This window comes from Anastrepha obliqua, chromosome 3 (genome assembly GCF_027943255.1).
Source record: "Anastrepha obliqua isolate idAnaObli1 chromosome 3, idAnaObli1_1.0, whole genome shotgun sequence".
NCBI classification, from domain to species: Eukaryota; Metazoa; Arthropoda; class Insecta; order Diptera; family Tephritidae; genus Anastrepha; species Anastrepha obliqua.
In genome coordinates this window covers 42,052,744-42,080,051 of record NC_072894.1, presented here as the reverse complement: position 1 = coordinate 42,080,051, position 27,308 = coordinate 42,052,744, and the positions used below count along the sequence as shown (strand labels likewise).

The window sequence follows — 27,308 nt, the reverse complement described above, 5'->3', positions numbered from 1 at the left end:
TTCAATGAAATAAAAACCAAAATGTGTATTCGTTGTTACTCTACAAGAATATTATTATAAATTATATTATTTTGTTTTGCATTTATCAGGACAACAACAAAAACAAAAATCCACTGTTGCATGTCCTGACTTTATTTGCCCATATCGCTGGAACCAGTAGGAATATTCGAATGAAACAAAAGACAAAATACTTGTTATATATTAACATATACATTTAAAAAAAATCATAGAAATCGGTTGAATAAGCATTAAAAAAACCGCAAAATAAGGTCCCGGGTACAAACGTATCCCGGGTGTGTGTTTACGTGGTATTTTCTGGGGGTGTGTTTTAGGGTTAATAGGCGTTAATGGGATCTGAATGGTCGGGATTACCCAGTGCAAAGTGTAATCGTCATCTTCTTTTTCATTCCTGAGTTGAACAAAGCGCGTCAGTGGCTTCTTTCTCACGCTCACCGGCGACACTTGGACACACCAAGTGAGGCCAAGTCCCTCGCTACCTGATATTTCGAACCCAAAGAAAGCTTTCAATTTCTCCTGCCACCTCCAGCCAGTACCATATCGAATACTTTCAGGGCTGTACCGGTTGTATTCATACGAATGACATGATCCAGTCAGTGGAGCAGCAGGTCCTTCATTCGCTGCTCTGTGTCTATGTCGCTATAAAACTCATACAGCTCATCACTCGATCGCCTGCAATATTCAGCGTTACCAACGTGTAAAGATCCAAAAATCTTTCGCAGAATCTTCCTCTCAAACACTCCCAGGGACCCCTGATTCTTCGGTGTCATATAAATCTTAGTTTTTGTTGCAAATAGAGGGCTTTACTACTCAATTTGCTACTTAGTCGACAGTAGCACAATCATAAGAATACTTTCTGCATTATCTGGAACCTAGCCACATTACATGCTTCGTATGGGAGATTAACAAGGAAACAAGAAACTAACAAAGTATGAAAGATAGCAAGATATGTATAATACATTAGAGTGTGACGTCCATATATGATACAGTTTATAACACAGCCGTGGTTAGGGATGATATTTTCGTGACGCTAAAATCCTCTTAAAATTAGCCTTCAAACTCAGGGCACGAATTCATCGTGGTACCATTGAATGGAATGAGGGGAAAACAGGGATAAGAGCATGGGTAATATTCGCTTTGTAGAGATGAAAAAGTTCGGCGGATATTCTTTCAATGTATCTCAGCAAAGAAATCTATGGAGAGATGCCTCAATCTTAGTGAAGATAAGGTTCAAAGTAATGTCAATTCTCAATGGATGCTTAATGGATAATACCCGATTAGAACACCCACCACAATCGGGCTTTGGGAGTTCCCTCGATCGCCAAGAATGTTTAAGTTTAAACTGACTACTAAAATAAAAGAATAATGAAATTGTAAGTCTACTCAAATTACAAACGTACATCTAACTAAGTTAAAACATGGAGTTCTATAGTGGAGCAAATTTTTCTTTAAAATCGAGAAATCTTTCATGAAAGTGGCAGATATCATTCAAATCACGAAGTGACAATCAATGTTGCCCTTAAGAACATTGAAAACTAAGGAAAAAACTGGTATTGATAATTTACTTTCAAAACACTTGAAGTTAATATAAGTAATTGCAAACGGGACGAGATAGATGGCACAGGATCAGTAAACTTGAATGGTCTTCGCATAAATTAAGGAGACAAACTTGAACACGCTCAATTTTGATTTTGTTTGTGACATAAGATGAAATACATCTAAGTACTTCATAATAATCGTCTATCAAAAATATAGTTAAATCCTTGGACTCTTTGAGGGATGCTTCCGAAAAACGAAGTATTCTTGCCCAGCGCTCCCGAAGTTGACACGTAATTCCCCTTCCCTGGAAGCGACCACAACTCGCCAAGGGAGCCCCAATCCTCTCTTTCCACAGCTTCCTGCAATGCCTTTCTACTTTGAAACGTATATGAGTTTGTTTTCGAATGAGATCGAAAGGAAATCCTCTTCTTGCCTAGTCTGTAGTGCACCATTGAAGTGTTCGCGGTTTGGCTGTCGGAATGGATTTTTATCCCATTGAAAGTAACGCTCGAGAGCAGCCATTCAAATGCTACTTTAATAGAACCTATCGCTGCTTGGAACTCACCACAGTGATTTCTTAAACTAAACGTAAGCTTGATGTGGAGATTTCGCAGAGTACTCCTCCACCAACTTCTCCATCGGACTACTATTCATCCGTAAACACGTTCACCAAGCCTGGTACATGGTACATGCCGCTTACTTCTCTTTCGAGGGGATGTACTTATATATAGAGATGCACAGTTCATAAAAAAGATTGCCTGGGCTTTCATATTTCTTTTTTGTTTTTAAATTTTGTTGCGCATCCCAAGATATCGTTTGTGTGTGTGTGTATATGTCACTATCGACTTCTCATAAAGCAAAAATGTTTCTCGTGCTGTTTGCAAATCGATTAATTTTTAATTTCCTCACTTCGGCAACTGCCTCGTACACAAAGTGTATGCATTCACTTCGGTGTTATGGCGCGACAAGTCCGTGAACTCAATTAAAAAGCAATTGGCGGGTAATGGGGAGCGAACGCTCCGCAGAGTAGTACACCGGCAATGAGTTGTTCGCTTTTTTTTTTGCTACGCTGTGATTGTGTTGCAAGGTCTGCAGCAAGTATTGCGAATGTCACAAATCGTGCAGTGTGTTACTTTCAATTTAGGCTAAAGGCCAATATGAACAATTCAAAAGTCACAAAACAGCAAAATAACCAACAAGCCAAAAAGCGAATGCACAAAAGAAATAAGAAACGTGAATTGTAGCACTATTACATTTAAAATTTCCTTGCACACTCTTATTTATACACTAACAGATTTTTCGATTTTGCAGTGAAACGTCGCTCGAAAAGTGCACATGCCGGCCGGGCATTGACTTCAGGCGATGAGACTAGTGAGTCGGGTAGTGGTAGCGATGCTGCCGGCCGCCCAAAAATAACGCAACCCAAATCGATAACGTTCAATTTGAGTCAGAATAGCACAATCGAGTATCAGCGGCGACAGTTCTTCGAACAGCCAAGCACCTATGGCAGCTATGGTAGTGGACGCAACAGCGGCAGTAGTTGGACACATCAGCCAACGTACCAGTCGCAGCAGCATCAGTCGCGAAACGTCATCAACACGGGCATGCATACAAATGTTATGTGAGTATATAGTAAAGGCTCTGGTAATTAATTTTTTCAATCTCAAATTTTCCAATTACAGTGTGCGGCCCACACCACGGGCACCACCAGCCAGTTTCTCGAAATTCACCCTACACACAGTGAGTTTGCCCAAACCGGAATTCCCAGTGGCAATCAGTGTGGGCGTGACCACACCTACTACACCGGGCGGCGTTTACACACCTTCTCCCGTGATGACTAGCACAATGTCGGGGGCACGCGCTAAAGAAATCCAACAGCAGCACCCTTTAACTGTAGTAGCGTCCGCCAGCGTAACACACACAGCCGGCGGCCACATGGACCTCAAGACAGCTAAACAAATGGCTAATAATACGCGGCGTGGCTTCTCAGGTAGTCGTGAGATCTCAGCTGATTCAGGTATTGCCAGCATGGACATGGCATTAGATAGTTCTGTTTCGAGTGGTGGTGATGGTGGTAGCATCGCAGGTCGTAGAGCTTCGCCCAAACGTAGCCGCAGTCGTCCGCGTAATCTGCAAATGGTCATGAACGGGCGTCACAAATTTCAAGTACGCGATCTGGACGACCCATTATCGAGCGAGTCCAGTTCGATTGTGGAACCGCTAGCCTTGCCGAAGTTACCGAATGAGAATCAAACTGTACCGCTTCCACTCTGTGGTCTGGTACGCTCCGATACTGTATTAAGTCGAGAGAGCTATGAGCGAAATGGAGGAATTTTTGGCAATAGGAGTGAGGCTGGCGGCAATCAGGAGACGAAACAGATCGACGTGGGTAAGTTGAATCGACATGTTTTTTTGGAGGCAAAATCGTGCCGGTGAAAAGACACGAAGTATATGAAATTTTGTCGGAAATTGTCTAGTTTCAGAAGACAAATCGTAAAATATGGAGTAGTACATTAGTGTTTTTAAACGAAGTGCGGCGGGTTCGTTTCTTATTTTGGGAACGGTCGTCTATTGAAATATAAAATCAAACCTTTAATGGGTTAAAAATTTTGTTGTCATCTAATAGAAATATTAAAAAATTGGTATTTGGTAACAAAATTTGGCCCGGCTGGTCTGGGAGTATTCGTGCCATAATTTAGTTTCTTCTTGCCGAACTCCGTAAAGATTGGAAAAATTATATGTCAAACAATTTAGAGCTAAGTAACACATTCCAGTGATAGACTATCCGCGTTAATGGTTGGGAGGATCTAAGGATATGTAGGAATGGGATTAAACAAAAACATTCTTGGGTACCAAAATTGGTCTTTCTGATGGCCGTGACTAATCTAACCTAATCTAACCATACGAATCTTTGGTTTAGGTTTTTGAGATTTTGAACTTAAGTTTTATCAAAGCCACTTTGCTAGATATTCATTGGTCACTGTAGGCTTGAAGAAAACAAACGCCTGTAAATAATTCATGAACGTCTCTAAAAGTCGAATGATGAAAACACGATTGTGATCTAAACGAATACTCCATTCAAATGTTCCAATAGCTTCTAAAGGTACAGCTCAGTTTTTATCATGATAATGCACCAATTTTTTGTTCTCTCAAAAGCTTTTCGCTGATTAATTAAAAGGGGTAGTCGAAGTTGAGTAAAGATTAAGGAACAGCAGGTATACTCACCATTACCAGTCCAGAAAATAATTGAGAAATTAAGGGATCTCTTGGTGTAAACTAGGAAATTTATCTTTGTGAGACTAGGGAGCAAAAAAATAGTTAAAGAGCACCTCAAGGTTAAGCATACTTAGTTTTTCACTTTGTTTAGTAAAGCTCACTTTATAGGTTAGGTTAGAAAACGGTTCTAAATACACCAGTTTTATATTTTTAAAATAAATTTGAAATTTGTTTTCGAGGATTAGATTATTCGTTGTAAGTCTACTTCGAAGGTGCAGCAATAAAACTGAAAAATTTATATTTTGTGTTTTTTAGACCATTTCGATTTTATATCGAATCTTTGCTTTAGCATTTATAGTGGTTTCATTTTCTCACATATTTATACACATATTTGTAGTTCCCTAATAAATATATTTTTAATATTTGTATTATATTTCTAACTAAAAACAACATCGTCACACTACAGCCTCCGCCCAGTGTACCATAACGCGAAACTCCTCAGAGGAAAGTGAGTGCGTCGATGAAGAGAAACTCTACTTGGACCGCTCAACATCAGAGAAAGGGAAAAGAGTAAGTCACACCACAAAAATAAAAAATGAATAGAAAAATGGACCACTTCATTCAATAAAAGACTTTGTATTTCCAGTTTAAAGACATCAATACTTGTTCGAGCAAAACATCGTCCCCTGGCAGCTCCATAATGCTCTCCTGGTGCAATGCCGGGGAGTCACTTGCAGTGAAAGACTGCAGCAGTCTCAGTATTAGCAGCGAAGACAGCAACAAACTGCAAGAAGAGGGGCGTAAGGATAAGGATAAGGACACAGATACTGAGAAGTATGACAAGCAAAAAGCTATGAAAATGTCTGTCGATTTGAATGACGATGACATAAGTGGTATAGTTACAGACATGCAAGCCAGCACGCTATGTATGTACTTATAAATTAGGAATTGTAGTATAATTTTAGTACTATCACACTTTTCTTCTAAATTTCCAGCTTCTCTCACCGAAATCTTGCCAAATGGAACCAACTTGCCAACAACAACAGCACTCACTACGCTACTACGAATTAATGTGGACAGCTCAACTTTACCTGAGAGCCCCGAGATGGATATACCAGATCGTCCCAAATCATTTTACAATACGCTTAATGAAACGAAATTTGCCGAAATGGCTTTGGCTGGCAGCACTTATCTATTGGACGACGAAACCTCACCCACAGATAGTTTGGTGAGCAGCACGGAATCCGAGGAGGCGGCCAGCAAGCAGAAAAAACACAAAATAAACGAAGAATTACAAGAGAAGGACATCGATGAGATTTCACCCGAGCTGGAAATGGGTAGTCCCATTTCGCCAGGCACGCCCACACATGCATCACATTCGCTATCTCTGTCGGATTGTGGCAATTTGATTGACGATGAGATCGCCGATCAACCGGCTTTGCTGTTTAACAGCGAGGCGCATGATTTAGTTGATAGTTTAACATCGCACAAAGATAAGACAGATACGCCAACGCTCATGGAAAATACAGGTTCACTGCGTTCGTTGAAAAGTCTATCGAAGGCACGAACCGCACTCCAGCAAGCGATCGAATTGAGTTTACGCACACCACTCTCACTGCGCAAAGCGGTAATGGAGCGTGCCGAGTCGCTCGATACACTCTCACCATGTGAATCGATTTGTTCGGATGATCTGATGATGGATTTTGATATGCAGAGCAGCGTGGACTCGCTCGATCGGTAGGTGGAATATGTAGCGATAAATTTGAAATTGTGCGTGTACGTTATTTAAAAATTGTACTTTTTAATTTTTATTTTCAAAAATCAAGTTCTGTAAAAAGTCGAAGCGGCTCAGATTTGCATAAAATTGGCGAAAATGAATTATTTTCAGAGCTGGATCGCAAAGGCAGTGATGTGATGAAAGAACTGAACTCTATTTTACGTTTGCATACCAATAGAAACTCCGACAAGGATTCGGCTATGTGAGTACATTTAAATGATAAATTTATTAATTCTACATAGTATATTACACACTCGATTCTTATATTATAAATTGCAATATAATCTGACTATTAATGGAATATCCAGGTATAGTCAAATCTGCTTCAAATATTCTTCAAATCAAATTCCCTTATATGTGTCAGCGAAATTTCTGTGTACTTATGCATGTGGCGCACACGCTGTTTGAAGAAAGTTCAAACTACATAAATCAAAAGTTTTGGATTTTTATGCCAAACGTAAACTCATCTGAAGAACTTTGTTATATCGCTCCGTCACAAACCCAGCATTCAAACCGACTAGTACTGAAGTGCCTTACTACTAAAAACTTCAATGCAAATGTCAATTGTCAACCTCGCATCAGCATTTTGTTAGCTAGTATATGAAAAAATTCAGTTAATTGACTTCATCGACGTTTATATTTGCCTAAATGCCATTTTGTGTATCCTCAACATTTCAATTGTTTTTCTCAGTAATAGGTTAAAATTTGTTCCTAAAATTTTATTTAAACAAATATGCAAAAATTAACACCAGCTCTTATTTTAGGCTGTTCAAAAAAGTGCATAGTCTTGATTATTAACTCATTAAATGAAAATTACTTACAAAGAGCAGCATAGTAAATGCAAAACTTTGAATTAATTTTCCTTGATTTTTTTTTTGTATTACGACAAACGAGCAAATGAGTCAGAATTTTGCAACTGGTTCAATTATAGTGACTATGATGTGATATCGTGCCAGCATCTGCTATTAAATTCAAACTCTTGAATGTTTATTGGTAGTTTAGTTTTTCACTGTTCAGAAAACTAATTGATACACTGATACGTATTCACACAAATACTTGAAGGATTGCCTTCAGCCGGTTGGGCCGTGACCCATACAAATACTTTCCCATAAAAATAGCCAATAGCCAACTTAACTTCATTCCTAAAATTTTTATTCTTTACATGACAACTAATAAGTTTTTTTAATACTTGTAAACGAGCTAACACTAAATGTCCTCTTGCCTGATTGTAGGGTTGCCAGAGTGCTTAGTCTAAGCTTCTCAATTTAGCAACATCTGCTTTGAACCATTTGGACTGGTCGATGAACCTGTTTAGGTTATTTATAGATCACTTGTCTAGTCTACATGCCTACCCGTCCCCCACGTCCCCCACGTCCTCGTCAATGATCGTTTGTACTTATTGAATAAATTCTGCAGTACGGGCAATGTCAGGTCGTCTTAATAAAACTCACGAAAACTATGTATTAGTATTTCCCCCCACCTCAGTTAGACCTGAAATTGTGATGATCGAACCAAACTCACATCTATTTTTTATATGTTAAGACTAAATTTCAGTCTGTCCATATAATTTTACAATAACAGCCAGCTAGAATTAAATTTTTTTTAAAATGTGCAATGGAATTCAGTACTGCCTTTTTTGTATTAGTTTAATTTTAAGTGCCTTTTAAAACAAAATAACTCTTTTAAAGAATAGTTGCCGCCGTAGTATCTTTCCCACGTAGCTAGCAACTTTTGACTTCTTTACAGGCATTTAAGACAGTCTTAAAAACGTCATTGGGCGTAAAAATTTCGGTCTTAATTTTGAACCTTCTGTCAGGAATATCCAATTTGTACATTTATTTCACAATGAATTAGTTCATATTTTAACATTCACGGTAATTGTTCTATCAAAATTTCATTTTTCAGGAATGTCCAAATTGATCAGAATGAATAGTTTCACCACATGAACTGACTACCGTTCTGCTTCAACGTCAACCAGCGAATGCCCTTATTGCTCTCACAAGCAAACTGTCGGTGACACTTCTTTCTCTGGTCGCTAGCTCTCTGACGAAAAATTCTATGTGAAAGCTACAACAAATTTATCGAGCAAGATTCGCCGCTATCGAATTCTCACAAACATATAATTTCTCTTACTTTTGTTTGTTCTCTTCGTTTATTTTGTATTGCGAAGAAAGCTGACGTCAGAGTAAAGTAATTGTTCTTTAATGGCACCACCTTCAGTACTCAATTCGCCTTGGTTGTACCTCATAAAACTGGCATGGCTCACAGTTTTACAATCAAATGTAGTTTTAGGCAGGTCTATTCCAGCGCTGCGAAGATATATTTATTTATACCAGTAGCTCCATATATTCGGCACTTGCTAACGCTAGGCTTCATATCAGCCTAGCCAAATCTAAATAAGTTTCTAAGTGCATTGTTTCGAAACAATTTATTTTCCTTTTTTATAACATTTATGCCAGTTTAATTCATTTTCTATCTCCGATTTTGTTATTCGAAACAGCCAACATTCTTTGGTGATTCGTTGGCGCAAAGGGATATCCCTTACATATATCAGAATATGTAAATGCATGCATTTATGTGTGTGTGGGTATTTCTAGGCATAGCTAAATGCTCTAGCGTTTCTGTGATTTTTGTCTTAGCGTATTTCGGTTTAGTTTTACGGAATTAGGTATCTGCTGGTGTGGTAAAAATCGATACTAAAGGCACGTGTCAACTGGCGCTTTGCCAACTGCTTTGAAGTTTATTAAGCCAGCAACCACTAAGTGCATAGACATGTTCCGCCACACACATTTCTTATATGCACATTTTATTTATAGGTACATATAGGGTTTTTTAATAGGTGCGCTTCAACTTTTTTCCGATAGGGAGGGCGAACGACGCAATATTTTTTATTTTTCGCTTGTCATTTGTAAATTTCATTAGTATACATTTCATCATGGAACGCTACACACTTGAGCATCGATTGCAAATCGTGCAAATTTTTTGTGAAAATAATCGTTCTGCTACTTTAAGAGCATTTCGGCCATTTTACGGTCCATTTAACAAGCCGTCCCGTTTTGTGGTTATGTGAAGTCATTGGTCTACAGTAACAAGCCGGCGACGATTTGTGAGCTCAGAGCCAATATTGAACGCGAAATTGCTGGAATTTCGGCCGATTTATGCAAAAGAGTGGTCGAAAATTGGGTTCAACGATTGGACTTCGTAAAACGTGCACGCGGTGGTCATGCAAAAGAAATCGAATTTCATACTTAAATGTATATGTTCAAACTCGATAATAAAATAAAAATTAGTTAAAAAAGTCAAACCGTTTGTGTTTTATTCAAAAAAGTTCAAAAATTGAAGCGCTCTTACTGAAAACCCCTATACAAGAACGCAGGTCAGAAAATATGTATACTTCATCCTTATTTATACTATGTCCAGTATGACAAGTAAATGACGCTTACAAAGCCAGCCAAACTGAAAAATTTTCAGACGCTATAAATGGAAGTATTTTCCGAAAGCATTTTTGTTTTTTGAAAAGGTGCCTTGTATATACAATAGATTAAACTTAAACTATCTTTTCGTTGCTCGTACTGTGTTGCTAACACTGTTATAAATAGGGTTTGAAATTAATCCCTCTGCCGTTAAGGGAAGAGTTTGGTTGAAAAATGTTTGAGCTATATTTTTTCCTTCGAAATGTTGCACACAGCATCATCTGCATTTTTATGTGAGAGCCTGCATCCGCTTATCCAAAGGCAAACCACATACTTACGTAACATAGAATAGAATAGAACAATTGAAGGTTTTCACTTTGGTCTAAAGATATTTTGGGTCATCTAGTCATCACAATACCCCATCGAACTCCAGTTTCCTAAGGGAACCCATGATAGATATGAGTTGGGTTAAGTGTATCCGTCTTTCTTCTGGTCGTATCAGATGCCTACTATTTCTTCTCAATACGAGTTACCGCGTTTTGATCGTAAAATCAACAGGAGTTGGTGGATCATATCCCGAGCTTATGCAAATGACTGCGAAATTTGCAGTGACTTGAGAGAATGTCAGTGAGCCTTTTCAGATTATCCTTAGGGAGATTTATGAGACGCCTAACTCTCGTTTAATTCTACCCTCCCAATAAAGACTTAGCCTTACGTAGCACTATTGTTTGGTGCTAGTTTATATCGCTTAACTTAATTTTTAAAATCTTAATTGATTGTCTGGTATCCTGGGGCATACGCTCTCGTTACCGCTCTGGTCATATTACTACCGACGCCGCTCTTGTAAATGCATCAACCACCTCATTTCCAGGTATTTCCATGTGTTCCATATCAGCCTGATGCGAATATGCAATCCTATTGGATTGACTTTCTTTATGTACTCAAGGACTAGGAAGGACTTAACTTCTAAGAAAGATAACGCCTTGTGTGCAGCCTGACTATTGCTCAGAAGGGCAATTCGCTCATTCTGAAATTTATTTTCTAATTTGATTTCTGCACACAGAGAGGAAATTGTTGAGTAATTCTGCTTAGAAATTGCTGGGAAAACTACTATTGGCACATCCAGCTTTGATACCATAGATCCCAGGGTATATGCCTTCTGGTGTCTTCGAGCCATCTGTAGACAAGATTAGACCCTTGGAGTTTCGTTTCAAAGAGAGGTTTATCTTAATTCTAGTGCAATTCTGAACCTCTTCGGAAAAACTACAGCCTTTGTGATATCAACTCTGGGGAATTGGACAAGCCCAAAAAATCCATATTCGTGGATGGAATTACTTTACCTTTGTCGAAACCTTCCCTAGTCATGTTAAGGAACGCTTGGTTGACTGCTGAATAAAAAGATGACATGGTGCTAGACCGAAAATCATCTCTAATGCAGTTTGTGTGCCCAATGACAAGCGCTAAAGCTTAGTCAGACCTGCCTATACTGCCAATAGGGCGGCTCTCAAGAGCGCACATATCTCAGCGCTGATACGATTGTTTCACAAGATTCACAAGATCGGGTAAAACTCCCTGTGGAACTTATACACTCCCTCAATTTTAGTGGAACTCCGCCGCATAAGCTTCAATTGAAAATTGGAACAGTGATAATGTTGATTCGCAATTTAAGCCCAGCAGAAGGATTGGTGAATGACACACGACTTATCATAAAACAAATGCATCCGAATTGTTTGCACGCGGAAGTGTTATGCGGAGAGGCTCAGGGAAAGCGATTTCTATTGCCTCGTATAAATTTGCGGCCTTCCTTTTACGTTGAAGCGCCGCCAATTTCCCATTATAATAGCTTTCGCCATAACAATAAATAAGGCCCAGGGCCAAACATTATCAAGGGTGGGGCTTCATTTAAAGGAGGATTGCTTTGCTCACGGCCAACTTTATGTTGCGTTAAGCCGGGTTAGATCCTGGGAAAATATACGAGTTCAAATGGGCAATAACGAAAACTTGACGTTGAATGTAGTTTTCATTATAAACTACTAATTTAAAAAAAAAATTACTGATTTAACTGAAAAAAAGTTTAAAAATGTTATATGTACAAGTTCTTACATATTACATATGAATAAAAATATACACTTTTCTAATCATCATAACTTTTAATATATAAAAGTGTCACATATGCTGTTTACTTTCCGTGGGAAAAAAGCCCACCCGATTTTCGGGGGTTACATACTAGTATATATATATTTGGACGATTCATAAGCACCTTGTTATGCGTGTACTGTTCCGCCATTAGTCGAAGAAGTTCAGCCACTAATAGAAATATCGAATGGATCATTTGCCTATTTACATATCTACACAGCGAATTTCTTTAATTGTAAAGCTTCGCATCACGTATCTTAGAGTTGTGTGAACTATTAATTATTTCGGGTGTTTATTTCATAATGCAAAAAACATTTACGCCTTTCAGTGCTAGTTTAACAATGCTTATAAATAAATTAAGTTAAGCCTTGCTAGCACAGAAAAACTGACACTAAATTAGACATAAGTACAATTATTTAAAGTTTTATTCATTTTAATTTATAACCAATAATAAATATATACTCGTATATGCATTTGTATGTATATGAATAAAAATGTGTTTAGTATACATAGAACTGCATTATCTTACGTATACAACGATTAATGATACAGTAATAACAGAAAAGTTTTAGCATGACAAATTTTTTGAAAAATTATTGATGTTAAAAAATGTTCCCACAATTTAACATAAACATGTAAAATGATATAAAAACTTAGCATGCATAGCAAGCATAATTAATTTTACTTTACCTTAACCAAGTGCGGCGGCACCTGAAAGGTGGTATAAGTGTTTGTGGCCTGTAGGGAAGTGAACAGATTTTAAACTGGACAATAATTATTGTGTCGGCCCGTAATTGATTTTTTCTGCGGCATACGATAGTTTCTACTTATCTCGTGAAGTCCGTGGCAGAAGTCAACGACCTATAGGTATCGGGACTTTTTTAGTTAAAGAAGAAGAACTCTCGATATCGACAGCTAAGAATGTCAAACTGTGTTGACATTTTTGTTTAGTAAGGTTTGATAAGTCATTATGGATCATTGTGGAAATTTTCTTTGAAACAAACAAAAATCTCTTCGCGAAGTTCTTAGAGCGGCTTAATCTGGCCTTATTTCTTTCGAAATGAGGAAGAAGCTGCCTTTAGGGGGGGGTAAAGGTTTGCGCATTCAAAAAATCGATTTTTTCTTGTCTTATCTTATTGTCTAACAATTTAAGAATATATTCCCAAAATGTTAAGCCGATCTCAGCAAAACTTTTGGAGTTATTGTCCCATTAGTCTCGCGCCTTAGCTCTGACAGGTCTGAGCGTTCGGGAAGGCAGCGCCGCTGGCAAGTTTTTCTCAAAACTACTTTTTGAAAGTCGGTGATCACTACCATTTAAAAACTACTTGACCGATTCATTCCAAACTTGGCACACATTCATATAAAATGCCTCCCCCCCCAGTTTAGCTTATATTTTTTTTTAACATGAAGGGGGTTTTCCGCCCAAAAAATGGCGGAAATTTTCATTTAAAATAGAAGTTTTCACTTTAGACCGTCGCCAAAAATTTTTAAACGAAGAAAAAAAAATAAGAGGACAACGTTGGGGGGGAAGATTTTACGATACTTTGACTAAATTTGTATTGCTTTTGGTTTCAGATAATTTCCGACCGAGATACATCACTGCAAAATGTTTCTTTTTCAAGGTGTTCCCGGACATGGTCTGTCACTGGCTTATTTTTAAGTATTTCCGCATGAAAAAATTACAGAATATAGTTAAAAGTATTCTTAATAATGTAGAAGAGGTTTTAAAAAATTTGCTCAATACATATTTAAGAAAAAAATTCCCAAAAATAGTGTTCTTTTTTTCCGATGAAACCCTTACCCCCCTTTACGCCATGTTGACTAAATTTTTGTCTCCAAAAATTAGTCTACTAAACATCGACGACATTTGGTTCCAACGAGATGGCGTAACTAGCCATACAGCGTGCTTAAAAATCGATTTATTGCAACATTCAAGCCCCCATTGACGCCATGCGGCCAGATTCCGTCAAAAACTGGACGGTTCGAATGGACCATGTAACTCGTAGCCGCGGCGGTCATATGCATACGGCATATCATATTCTAAAAATATTACCAGATTATAATAAAAAAAAAATCATTCTAGCCATATTTTTGTTTTGCATTATCATTTTAAGTTCTCAAGCTTTAAAAACACACTTGATAGTTTAAATCTCGTTTTAACCAATATATATTGGATGAGTTTGCATTCAGATACAATAGAATATCATAGAAAAAAATATTTGATGGCATAAGAAGATAAAATTGGGACTTTTGATAGTCCTTCAGCCATAGTTGGCAATATGTCTTAGTAGATGCGAATTTTGGCGATTATGACCGCAGCTCAGCTGATTTAAATAATTTCTACTTGAGGAGCATCTCACAAGTTTTGCTTACAATACATCACAGAACTTATTTTGCCTTGAGTGTATGTTCTCATTGATTCGGTTTCTAGACTTACTAAGATCATAGAATGGTTTCGATCTCAGAAGAACAGCTGGTTAATCTCTTTTTTGTAACTCATTGGTAACCTCGTTTTCGGTACTGTATACTTTATTTAAGATACCGGTATGGCAACAACCTATATTTTATATTATATTAGAGTGAAGTTCGGACAGAATTCGAAATGTACCAAACACAAACTAGACAATACTTAAGTATATTTAGTCCTGCCATAAGTTCTGTTACAAGTAAAGTCCGTTATAGAGATGAAATTATGATCATTTTTTTTAAATAAGCTAGTTTTATTTAATAATGTAAATATTAAAAACAAAGTTTAGTTTAATTCAAAATGGCCAGCATTTGCTTTCACAAAAGCCTTTAAACGATCGGCCATTCAGGTATTGCAGCACGCACGGTTTCCATGGATATTGACGTCGCTGCTCGAATCAAAGACTTTGAGACTCTCCAAATTTCTGTTAAGTCTTCAACAGGCCATGTTCTCCAATTCTTACCACAAACTGTAGTCCAATGGATTCAGATATGGACTTCCAGACGTCCAATCTTCTGCGGCTATAAGCCCAGAAATATCGTTTTTTAGCCACTGCTGGGTGGTTTTCGCTTATGGGCTAGAGTGGAATCTAGCTAGAAGTTCCAAAGCTCTCCATTGATGAAAGTATTGCGCAACTGCTTCATCATGGCAAGAGATGTAACACCAATACAAGGCACTTCTTACCAAAGCATTACGGAGGCTAGATGGTGTCCACGTTGAACCCTTGGTACAAAATTTTTTGCTTGTTTAGAAGTTTTAGCTTAGATTTTGTCGTTTTGCTTATTAAAAACTTCTTCAACAGTTAAAATTTTCTCATCAGTGAAAAGAACATTTTCATCGCCGTTAACCGCGAGCCACCGAAAAAGCTGCTTGCATCTTCCAGCCTAATTTTCTGCGTTGTCAAAAGATGAGCAGTTGAGCGATGGTCTTGAGTTAGTCTTGATATGGATCTAGTCGGTACATTCATTTCCCTGGACATGATGTTATGCTTTTCAAACGGATTTCTACGAATTCTTTCTCGAGCGGCTTTTATGGCTGCACCGTTTCGAACCCCGCGAGGACGACCACTTCTTTTTCTGACGTTTGGGAAAAACGAATGATCGTGCGGTAAACAAACATTCTCGAAATATTAAGCTGTTTCAGCGACTCGTACATCTCCTTTGCACTTTTACTAACTTTTTTAATGCAATCACTGGAGTGCAATTTTTATCCCCTCCACTGTTAATAAGCGAAATTTTGTCACGAAACTGAGTATAATTTTTGAGTAGGTATGTACATATATTCTCCCCGCATGCATTCTTAATTTTGTCACAGAATTTATGGCAAGGGTAAGTACAATTCCAGTTTTTACTTCTATTGGCACGCCATGTCCTATAGGGTATTTATAAGTCGTATGCGCGCCTACAAACATAATTACAGAAAGCTGGTGGGAAAATCAGAAAAAACCCGATAATAATTATCCGCAACCACGACAACTAGTAAATGGTAGATGGGATTGGCGTGAAAAATAGGCAAAACAAAATTACACCCACTGCAAGAGATGAGAAAATTGCAAAAGAGAAAGATTTAAGATACACTACTATAGATAAATGCAAACGGTTGAGAAGCGCAAAGGTATATGCACCTATACTTGTATAAATGAATATACAGAAACATTGGCAAGCAAGTACAGATTACATAGATATGTACTTGTATATAACTACATACATACATAACAATGCGCCAAGTTGTCGCAAGTGACCGCTGTGGGGTTAGGCAACAGCAAATAAACGGCGCACTGGCTATACAATTGTAACAACAATGGAATAATGCAGAAGGCGCCGAATCTAGCGGCAACATTCACAAACGACCTTTCACGAAATTTAACAAATCGACAAAGTCTTAAAGCGGTGAAGGCAAATGGCAACTACAAGAGTGCTAACAGCCGAACCTCTACAACGCCGACTCCGATTTGAAGTTTAAGCGCAACACCAACAAACGTTTTGCGTGCTGAAGGCGATTGCAACAACACAAACATTTGACAATCACTAAAGTGCAATTGCACTCTGAATTGGCCAAAGTTGAGCTGCACTTCAACTAGGCGGTTAATGCTGTTCAACTAAAGTATGCAAACACACAGCTTTGTATATATTTATGAGGTATAAAATAAAGTCCTAAGATGTTACGTACCCTAGGCACAGAATGCTCCGATTTGAATGGGGTTTTTTGTATTCTGAAGGTAATCCCTACTGGAAGACTTTTTTTTGCATAAATTGTATAAACTTGCAACAGATGCGTTCCTGTCACACAAAATGTGTTAAAAAATAAAAAAAAATAGCAAAATTAATTTTCAAACCACAGCTAATCGTAAAATACTGAACCGATTGATATTTTGATATGCAAAGAAAAATACTATTTTTTAATATACTTTGTGGGCAAACAGTAAGGTGAATTTGGTTGTAAAATGAAAAATTATTTATTCTTGTAAATTTCATCGCCTTCAAAATAATCCCCTCTCGATGAAATACACTTATGCCAACGATTTTTCCAATCCCCGAAACATGCCAAATAGTCCATTTCCGGTATAGCCATCAGCACCTTCTTCGATTCAGCTTACGAATTACTTCACGTAAACGACGCATAACGCTCAAATAATATTCTTTATTAACAGTTTAGCCAGGAGGAAGGAATCCATAGTGCACCACACCACGAAAATCGAAAAAAACTGTCATAATGACCTTTATTTTTGAACGACTTTGACGTGCTCTTTTCGGTCTGGCCTCGCCTTTAGCACGATATTCGCTTGATTGATCGGTTGTTTCAGGGTCGTAAGCATAAATCCAAGTCTCATCTCCCGTAATGATGCATTTGAGCTTGTCCACACACATCAACGCGACGACTTTTTTCCAAGGAATTGAGAGTTTTCGGTACCAAACGAGATTTGACTTTTCGTAGGCCCAAATGGTCTTTCAAAATGGTTTTCACAGATCCTTCTGATATTCCGATCATATCAGTAAGGTCTTTAACAGTCAACCGACGATTTTTGAGCACTAACTCCTTCACTTTATTGACGTGTTGGTCATCTGTTGATGTCGATGGTCGTCCGGAGCGCTCCAAGTCATCAACACGTTCTCGACCCTCTTTGAAGTCTTTGTACCACTTATAAACATTTTTCTGCGACATGCTAAACGTTTCCGCAGCCGAAATTTCATTCCGCAAACAAAATTTGATGGCACTTCTCTGCTCAATCAAGTCAGACATTGTAAAAATCGACAAATGCAATCTTGGTCGTTTGGTAAACACAAGCGTAAATATATTACTGATAATAACATTCACATGAAAGTTGGCCCAGATGTTATTAACAGTCCTGCCAACTCATGAAAAAAATAATTAGAGCGAAATTTTAATCCCGCGAAGTTTGACGAATAAATTCACCTTACTTTTTGCCCATAGAGTTAAATGATCGGATGTTTACTATATTTCATTATAAAGAGGAAGTTATGCCGCTAATAATGGAAAATAACATCAGACAAATGACCACCACGCCCACGCTTGCAGAACAATATCCTTTTCATGAAATTTTCCATAATCGAATTGCAAAGTGGCTGCCCTATGTCCTTGTCCTCGAAAGCTCACGAATTCCATCTTTGTGGTCTTGAATCGACCCTGGGCTGTTGGCGTAGACCTTTTCTTTTACGTGGTCCCAAAGAAAAAAGTTACAAGATGTTAAATCACAAGATCTCGGTGGCCAATTGTGATCACCTCTTCGAGAGATAACACGGTCCGGAAACTTTTCCCGTAAAAGATCAATGGTTTCGTTGCTTGTGTGGCACGTAACGCCGTCTTGTTGACAATAAACGTTGTCCAGATCAATACCATCCAATACCGGCCATAAAACGTCGTTAATCATCTCTCGATAGCCTTTTATATACATATTTAAATAACACCTGTTATTGGAAAAACTTCTCAATGTGTGGTATTACTCTGCGTTAAGAAATAATTAAATATTTCCATTAATATTAATATAAAATTTTGAAACCAAACAAAGCAACACTTTTCAAAAAAATTGTTGTGTGTGTTCATTCGCTGTGTGCCAATTTCCACTAAGCAGGGTAAGCGGAAATATCACAAGTAAAGCAAGGATGATATATGCATGCCCTCTGATTTCTATATCCGCTGATACGTTATTGTATTGCTCAGCGCGCTTTCGTATACTTACTTTGCCTTAATGGCTGAGCCACAGCGCAGGCCGGATATTTTTTTGTATACGTCTACACATGTAAGTAGGTATGTATGCATGTATTTATACGTTTCAAATATTTTTTCTTTCTAATTCAAACTTGCTTGCAGCGGCAGTAATTTGTTGTTTTTGTTGTTGTTAAGCTGGTCGTTGCACTTGCCGCTGGAAGCGTGGTACGTGTAAAGTGCCGGCCGGTCAACTACTTGATCTACTCGTTTACGATTTGCCAAAGTATAATACAAGCTGCAGCTGCATCTGCTTCTTCTTCCCCATATTCTTCCCCTTCCACCTTACCGTCAAAATTTTCGCTCCATTCCGTGTATTCTTTTTGGCATCTAAAAATTTCATGCTTCAGTAAAAAGGCCACGACTTGGCAGAAATTCAAAAATCCTCAGATGAAAATCACAAAGGAGCGTTCAGTTAAAAATGAAAGGAAATGGCAAAACACAAAAAAATATATATATGTAGCTGAAGTGGCAATGGAGAATTGTAATGTACTTTTATGTGCCAACGTAGATATAAATAAAATGTCAACCGCTTTAACAGCATGCAGGTGATGGAGTCTCCCACAAGCTGTTGTAGTTGTTGGTGTTGTCACTGCAGGGGCCAACACGATTTCCCATCGCAGCGGAAAAATAAACGAGCTCGCGATTCGCTGGTAAGCCATGAAAAATGCCGCATTCGCTGGTAACCGTTAGGTGCATAAACCGTCCAACAATCCGCCACTTTTCTTCATCTCCATTGTAATCCTCCAAAGTTGCACAGTAACCTGCCAGCATTTTACCTCCTGTCGACATTTGTTAAACAATAAAAGTAAATTGTCTTGTCAGGTTGCTATCGGATGCCGATTGTTGGCTGTCGACTGTCGAATGTTGATTGCCTATTACCAACCGTGTTGCTACGTAGCTCATTTGTTGTTTGTTGCCGATTTGCTGCATGCTTATTTTGTTTCTATCAGAACCTGTTGCTGTTGTTGTTGCATATAAAGTTTTTATTGCTCTTAAACATAATCACACATCTAAATTCGTGCACGTACGTACATACATATTGATGAGCGTGCACAGGTACACAATCAGATAGCGCTTCTTTACAAACTACACAATGTCGCTAATAAAGTAACGTTACTTTATGTACAGTTAAAACATATACTAGCATATACTAACTAATACCTACTACGTACTATCGCATCTTTTCTTACTATGAAATTTCTACTAAAGCCTGACAAATACACTAACGATGCCTATTATAGTTTATTACTGTAGGTTGCGCTTCAGAAGAAACACTGCAAAAAGAAATGCATAGCCGTTTGAAGAACATTTCTATCAAATGCAACTGAAGGTAAATATTCCTCAGTATCGAGTGTTGAGTACATAAGAGAACTGCATACTCCAAAAAGCCAATTAACGAAAGTAAACTTGCCTATGCCTCTCAAAGCAAAAAAAAAACAAATCTTTCTTCTAATGCTTTAAAAGCCGACAGGATCATTTAAATGATGTGACATTCCAAACATTATAGAAGAAATGTGTAATACATAACTTCGAAACAAAGTCGCTTTCAAGTTGATATGTCACAGAACTTTTTCGAACGTGTGATTTATATGGAAGAAAATTCCTTACATCTTTTGAAAAAAAATTGCCAAAATCAACCGACTTCAAAACTTATCCTTTATTACTTCAAAATTCAGATAGACTATCACTCTGGTGTAAAAGTCGAGGACTTGAAGTAAGTCCGGAAAAAACGGATCTGATACTATTTAGCAGAAAACATAAAACACCTGCTCTTAAACACATATTCCTAGGAGGGAAACCACTTAGAGTAACAGAAAAGGCGAAATATCTAGGATTTATACTGGATAGGAAGCTAAATTGGGGGCTCACAGTCGCAGATAGAGTACGCAAATCTATGATGGCGTTGTACTCCTGTGGAAGGCTAATTGGAAAGAGATGGGGATTGGAACCCAGAATGGTACACTGGCGGTACACAGCAGTGGTTAGGCCTATTCTCTACTATGGCATTGTAATATGGTGGTGCCCTTGAGAAGGGGGTGAACATCAAAAAACTTGACAAGGTTCAGAGACTAGCATCTGTTCTCATAACTGGCGCTATGTCAACCACACCATCGAAAGCATTATATGCGACATTAAACTTCCTGCCAGTAGATCTGCAGGCAAAATATATCGCGCGCAGCACGGCAATAAGGCTGAACACTCTAAGCAAGTGGTCAAATAAGAGCTACGGTCACGGCAAAATCCTGGCTGGCACTTCGGAGATTCCCGGATTGGTGGACTATGCACTCCCGCCCACACTTGCCATTACATCGATCACGACCCTCCTACCCTCAAGGGAAGAGTGGGAACGGGACGATGTAAGACAGGGCGAGTCTATCCATGTATACACAGATGGCTCAAAGCTCGAGGGAAGGGTGGGTGGAGGTGTATACTCCGAGCATCTGGGGATCTCTTTCAGTTTTCGGCTCACCGACTACTGTAGTGTCTTTCAGGCTGAACTGATGGCAATAACGAAAGCCGCGACACTGGTACAGTGTAATGCGATATCCGGAAATGACATCTACATTTTCACTGACAGCCAGGCGGCGATAAGATCCCTCACAAAACAGTCGACAACCTCCAGGGTAGCCATGAAATGCCGCACATCTCTTAACGAGATGGCTGAGTCATTTCGCCTAAGGATAATATGAGTTCCTGGCCATCGCGACATTGAGGATAACTGTAGAGCCGATGAACTAGCGAGACTCGGCACCAAGTTGACCGATGAGTGCATAGACATAGGCATTCCGTTACAAACATGTAAGCTACTTATCCTTGAAGAAATCGTAAGGAAAGCAAACGCAAGATGGCGTAATGAAGCCACCTACAAAATCGCCCATCAACTGTGGCCGACTCTTAGTGCTAAACGCACAGTATCTTTGCTAAGCCAAAATAAACACAATCTTAGCACACTGATTTCAGTCATAACGGGACATTGCCTAATAGGTAGGCACGCCCAAAGGATGGGTGTGCAAGCACACGACTTCTGTAGAAGTTGTCTTGATGAGGAAGAGGAGGAGACAATCTTGCACCTTCTGTACCATTGTCCTGCTCTATCCAGACGGAGATTTGCTATTCTAGGCAAACAATTTTTTAACGAATTGGAAGATCTCAGTTCCACAGAAATAGGAGATCTTCTAAAATTTTTGAAAAGCGCACAATGGTTTTAGGAGAAATAGGGAAAGCTCCCCCACGCGGCATCACAATGGGCTATGAGCCTAGGTGTGTGCCACAAGACAACCGCTTCAACCTAACCTAACCTACTTCAAAATTGACTGGGTTATAAGATTGCGTACTCAGAAGTTGTCAAAAGATTCTGATTAGATATTTCAAAACTTTGACGAACCTTTTTATAAATTTGTTAAACCTTATTCTATTTTTAAAGCCGCTTTTGTGTATTTTATAGCTTTATGTTCTTCAATCCATTCTTACGGTAAATTGGAAAAAAGCAAACATTTCATCGATGAAGATAACCCATTCAGGGTTAAGATGAAGAAGTTGAACATAGCATTTTTTTCAATGTAGATACATGCTTATGTATCTGCGATGTATGTATATTTCTTCTGAATGCAATGCCGTTTAAAGAATTTGCAAGTTTTTACTCCAAAGTTTGCAAAAGCATTCAACTCGATCTAAAACTCACACAACAATCAGCTTTAGCTTCGTCACAAATTCACCGCAAACAGAAACAGGCTCTGTAGGAAAGTTAAATGATTACATTGCATAATTACTGCAAAATATGTACGAAAGAAAGTCTAATAAAAACTGTGAGCGTTCCCCTTAAAGTTGAGAACAACGAGAGGGCATTAAAATATAAACCTACAGTAGACCTTTTAGGTCCCTAGTCACTCTATAATGTTACTCTTTGTGATACTGCAGGGGAGGTCAAAAGTACTCCTGCTACCTTATAAACAATTTGTACGCAAAATGAATTTCGTCTGTTTAACACTGGAATTCCTCATAATCGTACACCTGCTGTGTTTTTGTCTGGTGTGAGGAAAATGTGTGCTTATAGACGCAATATCCAAATTCGTCCTTTAAGCATGAAAACTACATATCGTCCCCTTAGTATAACAATAGCCTATGTGCTCATAGGCTATTATTTTTTTATTGAATTTTTGGATTCTCCATCGTCGATTTTATATGTGGTCAAAATTTTGTCAAATTCTAGTTCCACAAAGTGGGTCAAAACGTCAGTCAAAAAATAATAAATATTTACAGACATAACGAGATTTGAGTGAGAGCTACTTTCGACAAAAAGTTTGAAACTCATTTTCTCAAAACATCAAAAAATGTATAGGCTATTTTAATACTAAGGGGACGATATGTATTCTATGCACGTTTGTATTATTATTACATTTGTATTTGGATGAAGTATATTGCTCATAAATGCTTTGATTGTTTTAATTTTAAATGTTAATCTTCGAGATGACTCTTAGTATTTTTGATCTGTTGAAAAGCTACAAAGTCAGTTCAGGTAAATTGCTTCAAACGCGCAAAAAGTTTTAGCACCTCATAGTTCGATGTTATTGGCTCACTTATTTCTTTATTATATTCTTCGCCCTAATTTTACTTTCTTCCCCAAATTAATGTATATTTCGTTACCTTCGGTATAGTCGAAATCGTTCGCCAATTTGAGTGCATCCTGAAATTTAGCCTAGCGCAATGTCGTCTTGTGGAACGAAATCGGACGACTCTCATCAATTTCTGAAAATCCTCCTTTACGGAAGCAGTTGTGGGTTGTTGTTGCTTCTACTTTATCCCAAGATGTTTTGATGAAATACACAGTTTGAAGCACATTAATATATTTCAATAGCTCTGAGGCTGAGTTTGCAGTTGCAATTTTAAGTGCAAGTGTTTAAAAGTAAGCTGCTATCCTTAAGTAGGTAGTGCTGGCTGACTTGTAATAAGATCTCACTTAGACCTCTAGGGTCCACTATGCTACCAGTGCTATGTATTTGCAGTCGATGATATCATTTTATGTAATTCTTAATGCACGTCTTTGCCAGTTTTAACAAGTCGTTTAGCCTTTTGTCAGCAATATCCCTTAAGGATGAAAAATATGTTGGTCCTAGGCACATTTGCAAAGTAGGTTTTCCAAAGTGCCGCTAGTATTTGCTTCGTTGCAAGTGTAACACGCATCGCTCTGGCATCCCATTTGGCAAAGACAGTGTTCCGTCAGTACTCCAACAAATGTTTTGAAGACTTTTCTAGAGAATGATAAAATAAAGTTTGTAGTTTCCATCCTTAGCACAATTTTGGCAGTTGTGTAAGAGTTTGAATGTTCTGATATCGAGTGATTTGTAGACCTAATTCCTTATCTAAATAGTTCCGTTTTCAGAAAGGAGAGTGAGGGGTATATATCTGACATGCTGAATCTCGGCAAGCAAATATCTGGCTTAGTGTGCTCATCGGCTCTCTCATTTCCTTATATTCCATTGTGTTCCGGTACCCAGCAAATAGTGACCTTCCTATTTTCCCAGAACCCATCCATTTGGATCTGCATTGTTGAACAGATTTCGAGTTAGGCCAAAAAACCGTAATTACATTTGTCCGAGTATTAAGAGAGGTTAATTGAGCTGTTTTTGTTGCGGCTTAGATTTCTGCTTGAAGTATACTACTGTAAGGAATGACTCTGAAACCCTTTTGAAGATCAAATTGAGGACATAAGACAGCCACTCCTACCCTTGCCGATATATCGGACCCATTTGTAAAGAAGTTGTATAAGTGGTATGTCGATTCTAGACCTTTTTGCCATCCATTTTGCTCTGTAAATATGCTAGGCTTTTTGCAAAAAATTTAGCTTATGGAATTACAAAGTCTGACCTTACGTTTGAGTCCAGAATGTTGCTGTGACGAGAAAGCCTCTGTGAAAATTGACCTGATATCTTGAGTCTTAGAGCAGATATTTGGGCTAAGTTTCTTACTACTAGTCTATATACTTTGAAGGAAAAATTAAATTGTATTTATTTGTTAAATTTCAATTGCTAATTGTTAAATGCAGCACAGGAGTCAGAAAATACTGCCTAATATCGCCTTTTCTTCCTTATCGATATGTTTTGCATAAATCTTCCCGCAGCATCTAATGGACTTTCTCGGAGAACCTCGCAGATCTCGATTATGCTGATGGCATATGTTTTTTTATTTATTAGATGTACTAGTAGCTAAAACTATCTGCCTGAGTGACATATGTATGTTTACTCTCAACGAAACACGCCGAAAATACCCTGGAAAATTTAGTAATCTAGGAAGTGACGCCTCACTATATGGCTAAAATTTCGTCATTGAGGGAGAGAATATTGAATTGTCGACTACTTTCAATAACTTGGAAGTGAAATTACTGTGAGTGGTGGTGCGAACAAAGATATAAAATTAATATTGGCAAAAAAAGCTGGAGCTTTCGATTGCTTATGAAAAATATGAAACTCTACCAGTTTGTCTGTGAAGACAAAGGTGAACATATTCAAATTCAAATTCATGCGAAATATAACTAGGGATGGCGGCCGCCGTAACCGAATGAGTTGGTGCGTGACTACCATTCGAAATTCAGAGAGAGAACGTCGGTTCGAATCTCGGTGAAACACCCAAATTAAGAAAAAAATATTTCTAATAGCAAACCTCCGAGTATATTTCTGCAATGGAAAAGCTCTTCATAAAAATATCTGCCGTTCAGAGTCGGCTTGAAACTGTAGGTCCCTCCATTTGTGGAACAACATCAAGACGCACACCACAAATAGGAGGAGGAGCTCGGCCAAACACCCAAAAAGGGTGTACGCGCCAATTATAAAATAAAACTAGTTAGCGACAGCCTTATAAGCAAGCTAAACTTCTTATAAATAGATGACTGCCACACATTCTCAAAATTTAGCGGTCCAACACTATAAGTGGCTCGTTGTTATGCCAATGCCGTAACATCAAACCAGTTGCCAAAAGCATTCTTTGCCGAAACCTGCCAGACAAATCTTTGGCAATGCACATGACTATGTAGACTCTTCAAAAAGCAACCGAAAAAGGGAAAGGCCTAAAACAGCATGGCGCCGAATCGCTTTGATGGAGGCAGTGAATGCTGGAGATAAAGGATTTAGCAAAAAATTCAATTCGGTTTAGATGTTTCATCTCAGTCCTATGCTATGGTTATTGAAGCTGCTCAGTTTAAGGTCTGTGCGTAACGCGGAATTTGATTATATTCGTTAACCCGAGATCATCAGACTCGTTATAGAAAGGTCTTCGCTTGAGAAGCGTACGTCGCTTGAAAAGGGTCGGACAGTAAAATTTCATTCGTTATTCCACTGCACTCAAATAACTACATAGCTCGCCATCATTTCATAGCCTTTCCTACTTCCAATTTTTTGAGCTATAATTTTTATAGAGCTTCATATTCTCCAATGTGGCTGTTCAATGTGGTTATGACCGCATGTACATAATGTGTGTGCGAGCACCTTAACTGCGGCTAAGGTATTGTTGTTGCCCAACAAACTTTTTACACGGTTCTTGGTGCTGCCTAAGAAGATGATATGTATCTGTTTTGCTGTAATTTTCCAAGTTGTAATTGATGTTATTGTTATTCTGGCGCTTATCTATTTACAAATGTAGTGGTCGTAATAACTACATATTTGCTTGCATTCACGCGTCAGCATAGCATTTATGTGTATACATATATATGTATGTGCATACGTACATTCATTTCGCTTCACTTTGCAGCCAAAGCTTATTTTGCATTTTCAGTTGCCATTGTCTCTTTCGGCTTTTTAGTTTTTGGTTATCCGTTTTTTGGTTTTTGTTTTATTTGGTTTGTTGTTTGTTACCATAGCTAAGATTTTTTTAAATAAAAATACAAATATACGCAAAAAATACAAATATACGCAAAAAAAATTGTGTAAAACCAAATTAAACTTTCAGCAGCGCAGTCAGACCAAAAACTAAAAAAATAAATAAACTTTGCTTGCTATTGCTAACATTAACATATTGTTGTTGTTGCCGGCGCCTATGGGTTCTGGAGCCACCAGTGGCGAGTGGCGATGCTTATGTGAAAATACACCTGCTTACTTTTCATTTCTGCCCAATGTTAACGAGTGAGGATATAACTTTATTCACAACTTCAGTTTGTGTATTGGTGGTTGTAACTACATAGATTTCCACACGCTTTGACAACAGTAAATGCATATATATATATCCAAACACATACATATGTACATACGTATGTTTACCCACACATGACACGATATTGTGGCACATGTCGCATGCAACTTAGTGTGGCAGCGGTAAATGCCACTCACTGTGCCGACATTGTGCTTTAATGTCGCGTCATTCGTGCCCACGTTTGTCGTGTGAATTGCTTTATGAACACAAAACTTTGACATTTAAAAATTATTACCATCCGAATACCGTGAATTTAGTTTTTATGCATTAAAATCAACTGTCACTTAATAATGTTTAGGTAGCAAATTTATTATATTCGATGCTGAAATTGAATAAA

General features: G+C 38.1%; 1 protein-coding gene across 1 annotated transcript in view; it reads left to right on the top strand.

The window, feature by feature from the left end:
* LOC129240765 (uncharacterized) overlaps positions 1-27,308 on the top strand; it is a 115,933-nt gene that overhangs the window by 26,034 nt on the left and 62,591 nt on the right. The window contains exons 4-9 of the mRNA XM_054876745.1: positions 2,869-3,178; positions 3,240-3,946; positions 5,240-5,343; positions 5,420-5,699; positions 5,769-6,510; positions 6,600-6,752. Coding sequence (XP_054732720.1) covers positions 2,869-3,178; positions 3,240-3,946; positions 5,240-5,343; positions 5,420-5,699; positions 5,769-6,510; positions 6,600-6,752 — 2,296 coding nt within the window. The remainder of the gene's footprint in view (positions 1-2,868; positions 3,179-3,239; positions 3,947-5,239; positions 5,344-5,419; positions 5,700-5,768; positions 6,511-6,599; positions 6,753-27,308) is intronic.